Here is a 5,691-nt window from a genome sequence, read left to right as displayed (position 1 = left end):
AGGGCCTGTGCCCGAAGCGTCGAATCTCCTGTTCCCTGGATGCTGCCTGACCTGCTGTGCTGTTCCAGCAATAAAGTTTCAACTTTGATCTCCAGCATCTGCAGACCTCACTTTCTCCTCCAATAAAGGACCTGGCCAATGACATTCACACCTCACAAATGAGCAAAGAAAACTTTTTAGAATGCTGGGCCATTAGATCTTTACCCAATGATTATAGCCAGCATGGTAAGCTCAGCAGTGATGACATTTAACATTGTCATTTACCTGCCAGGCAAAAGAATTTCAGCATCTGTGTATCTGCATGCTTAGCATGTACCAGGAAATGATTGAATCATCGGATCTGTATTACCGTTAACCCCACGTGACCGTGATGCTTAACTGCTACCCTTTCGGATGCTAATAAAGCCACTGTTTTAAATAGCTACAATTTGGGTTCTTTACCCAGAGAGTGGTGGGGGCATGGAATGCGCTGCCCGTGGGAGTGGTAGAGTCGGGATCATTGGCGACCTTTAAGCGGCATTTGGGTAGGTACATGGATGGGTACTTAATCTAGGTTAGAAGTTCGGCACAACATCGTGGGCCGAAGGGCCTGTTCTGTGCTGTATTGTTCTATGTTCTATGTTCTATGTTCTAATTGCAACAAGGACATAACCCCCACCGCCCCAGTCCTCACCTTCCACCCCACCAACGTCTAGATACATCACATCATCCTCCAACACTTCCACCACCGACAAACAGACCCCACCACGTGGAATATATTCCCCACCCCATCCCATTTGTATTTGGGAGAGACCATTCCCTCTGCGACTCCTTTGTCAGATCCTTCAGACCCCTCCCCCCCCCCCGCCAACCAACCCAAACCCCACTTCCGACACCTTTCCCTGCCAATACAAGAAGTACAAACTTGCACCCGCACCTCCCCCCTCACCTCCATCCAAGGCCCCAAAGAATCCTTCCTCATCTGACAGAAATTTACTTGTATTTCCACACACATCATCTACTGTATCTGTTGCACCTTATGTGATCTCCTCTACATCAACTTGTGGATCATTTCAGAGAACATCTCTGGGACATCCACACATAACAACCCCACCACCCCAGTGCCGAACACTTTAACTCCCCCTCCCACTCCCCAAAGACATGCAGATCCTGGGCCTCCTCCATCACCAAACCCTAAACACCCGTCGCCAGGATGAAGAACATCTCATCTTCCATCTTGGGACCCTGGAACCACTGGGATTAATATGGATTTCACCAGTTTCCTCATTTCCCCTCTCCCCACCTTATCCCAGTCCCAAGCATCCAACTTGGCACCACCCTCTTGACCTGTCCATCTTCCTTCCCACCTATGTGCCCCAACTCCCTCCCATTTACCTCTCAGCCCCCCTGGCCCACAAGCCTCTTTCCTGATGAAGGGCTTATGCCCAAAACGTCGATTCTGCTGCTTCTCGGATGCTTCCTGACCTGCTGTGCTTTTTCAGCACCACACTTTCAAGTCTGATCTCCAACATCTGCAGTTCTCACTTTCTCCCTATAGTTTGTCAGTAAGGGATCCTTTACACGTATTAATAGCTGTCGTATTTGGTAGTTGGTTTGTGGGCTCCCATGATACCCAAGAGTCGAAGTACTCTGGTGGTCATTTCTGATATGTCCTTAATGTATGGCAGCGTGACCAGTGTATCCGGACATGTTGTGTCTTCCTGTTGTGGTCTGTCGTGGAGGTATCAGCGGACTATGCTTTCTGGGTACCTGTTGTTTCTGAAGACGTTGTGTAGGTGTTTTTATTCAGCTTTGCACAGCTCCAGGCTGCTGCAGTGTGTTGTGGCTCTCTTGAACAATGTTCTGATGCAGTTCTGTTTGTGGGTGTTGGGATGGTTGCTGCTGTAGCTGAGTACTTGGTCTATGTAGCTGGCCTTCCTGTATACACTGGTCTGCAGCTCCCACTTGGCCATGTGTTCGACCATTCCGTCCAGGAAGGGGAGTCGGTTGTTCTCTTCTTCCTTGGTGAGTTGTATGCTGGTAAGGATGTTGTTTACCAGTTGATGGGTTTCTTCTAGCTGTGTGCATTTGGTAATGATCAAGCTGTCATCTACATAGGTAAAAACAATGACTGCAGATGCTGGAAACCAGATTCTAGATCAGTCTTCCAGCACCACTGATCTAGAATGTCATCTACATAGTCAATCCACGTTTCGGCTGGATAGTAGGCAGTGCTGTGCGTTCCAGTCTTTGCATGACAGCTTCTGCTCTTAGTCCTGATATCAGTGATCCCATGGGTGCTCCATTGATTTGTTGGTATACCTGACCATTGAAGCTGAAGTGAGTCATGAGGCACACATCCAGTAGGTTGAGGGTGCTGTCTTTGCTGATGGTGTTGGTGTTGTCGTTGCCTGCATTCCTGTCAACATATCCATCCTAGGGCAAGCCAAATCGACACATGCACAGGAATTGCTGGAAGCCTGGCACTCGACCTGGAACTCTATTGACAAACAGGTCGAGTTGGACCCCATATACCAACCATAAAGAAACAGAACCAGCAACAAAACAGGAAGTAACATCACCAACCCCAGCAGATGCAGACACATAAATAGTAAGTGGGACAGAACACCAATGCTTCACTGGAGGCGCACTGATGATGTAACCTAGAATGGTGGCAAAACATCTACGATCAAACTCAGCTCAATGAGCAGTCAACATCCTCATGGCAGGAGTGGATGTTTGTAGATGTGGTACCAGTCAACTGGGGTGCATTGACTTGGATGATGTCAAGCTTCTTGAATGTTGTTGGAGCTGCACTCATCTGGCAAGTGGGGAGTATTCCACCACCTTCCTGACTGAAAGAGTCCTAGAGATGTCCAGCACGGAAACAGGCACTTCTGTCCACTTATCCATGCTGATCAGATATCCTAAACCAATCTAATCCCATTTGCCAGCACTTGGTCCATATCCATCTAAATCCTTTCTAATTATGTAACCATCCAGATGCCTTTTAAATGGGCAATTGTACCAGCCTCCATCACTTCCGCTGGCAGCTCATTCCATACACGCACCACTGTTTGCATGTCCCTTAGGTCTCTTTTAAATCTTGCCCCTCTCACTCTAAACCTATGCCCTCTATTTCTGTACTCCCCAGCCCAGTCAGAAGACCATGTCTATTTACCCTATCCATACCCATCATGATTTTATAAACCTTGAACTCCATCCGCCATAGCTCTGCTCATTTACTTTATATTTTATCCCTGTGTAGCTTCACATTCACATCTATGCTACATACAATGACTCCAAAGGTTGTGTAACTGATGAAGGTGGATATCCTTCATCCTTAATCCAAGTCATTAATGTTAGTAATCAAAAGCTGAGGCCTCATTACAGACCACTTGACGCACAGTGCCAATTAGAAAACAATTAGAGCAAATTACTGACACTTGTCACAAAGTTACCTCCAGTTTTTTGTGTGCTGATTCTTTGTTCACAATCTTTTCTCAGCTCCCTTCTGTAAATCAATACAGACACAATGCAAAGACATTTCCCTATCCACCATGTTAGAGATTTCCTTGGCAGTTCATCTGGATTAGACTGAGACTTATCTGACCGTCACAAATCCATACTTATCCACTGACCGATACATATCCAAACTCATTTTAAAATTGGTGACTGTGAATATTGATTAAAAAACAGGAACTGCTAGAAATACACAGCCAGTTAAACAGCATCTGTGGAAAGAGAGAGAGAAGCAGAATTAATGTTTCACCTTTCATTTTGAAAGAAAACCTAACATTCCATTCCCATTGTTTTCTGACAGGCTTCGGACTCATTTCCCTCCAAGACCTGTCAATGACCTGGAGAACGAATGTTGGATTTCCACGAATTCTGGTGCGAATAATGCACAAGTCCAGGCTACGCTATTATGGACGACCCCAAATGGACTTTCCATATCAGGTCAGTCATCCCATCTGTATTCACTCCCCGATGTTCTGAAGGCTTTGAAATGTTCCTCTGTTTAAATCCTGATCCTGAACTTTCATGTTTTGCAAAACAATTCCAACATTCAGTGCCCAACCTAATTGCCCAGAGGGCAGTTGAGAGCCAGCCACATTGCTGTGGCTCTGGAGTCACATGTAGGCCAGACCAGGTAAGCACAGCGACTTCTTTCACAAAGGGATATTAGTGAAATGGATGGGCTTTTCTGACAATCAACTATGGATTCAACAACTGATGCCTAATTCCACATATTTATTGAATTCAAATTCCACCATCTGCCATTGTCAGGATTTGAACCCAGGTCCCAAAAACATTGCCAGGTCTCTGGATTAACAAGCTAACCATAATACCAGTAGGCCATCACCTCCCCTGATAAACTATCATTCCCTGACTGCTTTATGTGGCTCAGTATTGAATTTTGCTGCATAACATGAGCAAAGTTAAGGTTCTCCCCCACAAGCTGTGTGCTGGAAAAGCATCTTCACCCTGTAGAACAGGCAGCCCCCACCACTTTCTTTACGTGTTCAATATTTTCTAATCAGTCTGTTCAGGCACATCTCTGAAGCAGGAGGGATTGAACCTGGATCTCGTGTTCGCGAGGTAGGGATATTACCACAGTGTCACTGGAATCCCCCTGTTGGGCTTTCCAACCACTGATAAACCATTGACACTAGTTTGCAGTCAAGCTCCCAATTGTATTACAGCAACTTGATTTAAGCATATTCACAAATAGCCTGCCTGTGTGAAGAGGGACTCTCAGGCATCACAATGTCTGTCATCGTATAAATGATGAACACACAATTGCCATGTTGCCATTTATCCCCTGACCATCTCCATCCTGTTGTACAGAGATCTGTAGAATTAATGCATCGATCAGTAATCGCTAAGCAGTATATCTGTTCAGTTATGCAGTATCAACAAGTTGTTCTTAATTTATCTTCACTGATATCTACACAGATAGTTGAACCTCTTACCTCAACAAAACCCTTTGTATTTACTTTTTGACTTTGTTAAAAGCCACTGGGGTTTTTTGATGTGTTGTTTAGAGGTATAATTTCTTGTTTTAGGTTTACCTGTGGTCCCGGAGGTAAAGGGTTGTAATAGTGTGGTCCAGCATTTGGGGTAAAGCAAACCCATTGTAGAGATGGTGATGTACATCCCACCCATCGGGCTGTGACTGTGTCTAAGATTTCCTTTTGGCTCTTGCTGTAGGCCTACTTTGAAGTAGCTGATCAGTCGGGTATGATGCCGCTGGTTTTGTGGAACTCTTTGTGCCCTGAATGGTACCAGTCCCTGCACGTTGGCACAGTTCTCCTGCTGCACCGGTACTCAGTTAAAGACAGTTACCAGATGAGAACCTGGGCCACTCCACGTGACCCACAGATAAAGAGTCTTAGAACCATAGGTGAGAGTACCACATTCACTGTTATCTAACGTAAGTGCACTGTGCATTAAGTATTATTCTACGACATAGATATCCCACATTGTTTATTCTGTAAGCTAAGAAACCAGCTTACTGGTCAGTTAGCTGGCAAACATTTGTATCAGAGCATAAAAGCTTCAGTACTTTTGTCTTTGATTATCCCTCCATTTCCCTCTCCCTCCCCATGCACCCACTCCCCCACCATTGTCTCCCTTTCTTTCTCACCGTCTCTCTCTCTCTCCCCCTCCCTCTCCTTCTCTCTCCCCCACTTTCACCCCCATCTCTTT

The 5,691-nt window shown here is 45.6% G+C and overlaps 1 protein-coding gene across 4 annotated transcripts in view; it reads left to right on the top strand.

The window, feature by feature from the left end:
- The window catches only part of radx (RPA1 related single stranded DNA binding protein), a 104,729-nt gene that overhangs the window by 12,027 nt on the left and 87,011 nt on the right, over positions 1-5,691 (top strand). For all 4 annotated transcript variants that reach the window (XM_043705144.1, XM_043705146.1, XM_043705142.1 and 1 more), the window contains exons 3-4: positions 3,803-3,939; positions 5,194-5,386. In XM_043705144.1, coding sequence (XP_043561079.1) covers positions 3,803-3,939; positions 5,194-5,386 — 330 coding nt within the window. The remainder of the gene's footprint in view (positions 1-3,802; positions 3,940-5,193; positions 5,387-5,691) is intronic.

The sequence above is a fragment of the Chiloscyllium plagiosum genome, chromosome 15 (genome assembly GCF_004010195.1).
Source record: "Chiloscyllium plagiosum isolate BGI_BamShark_2017 chromosome 15, ASM401019v2, whole genome shotgun sequence".
Classification (NCBI taxonomy): Eukaryota; Metazoa; Chordata; class Chondrichthyes; order Orectolobiformes; family Hemiscylliidae; genus Chiloscyllium; species Chiloscyllium plagiosum.
The sequence above is the reverse complement of the archived record's forward strand: the minus strand, read 5'-3'. Positions and strand labels throughout refer to the sequence as shown.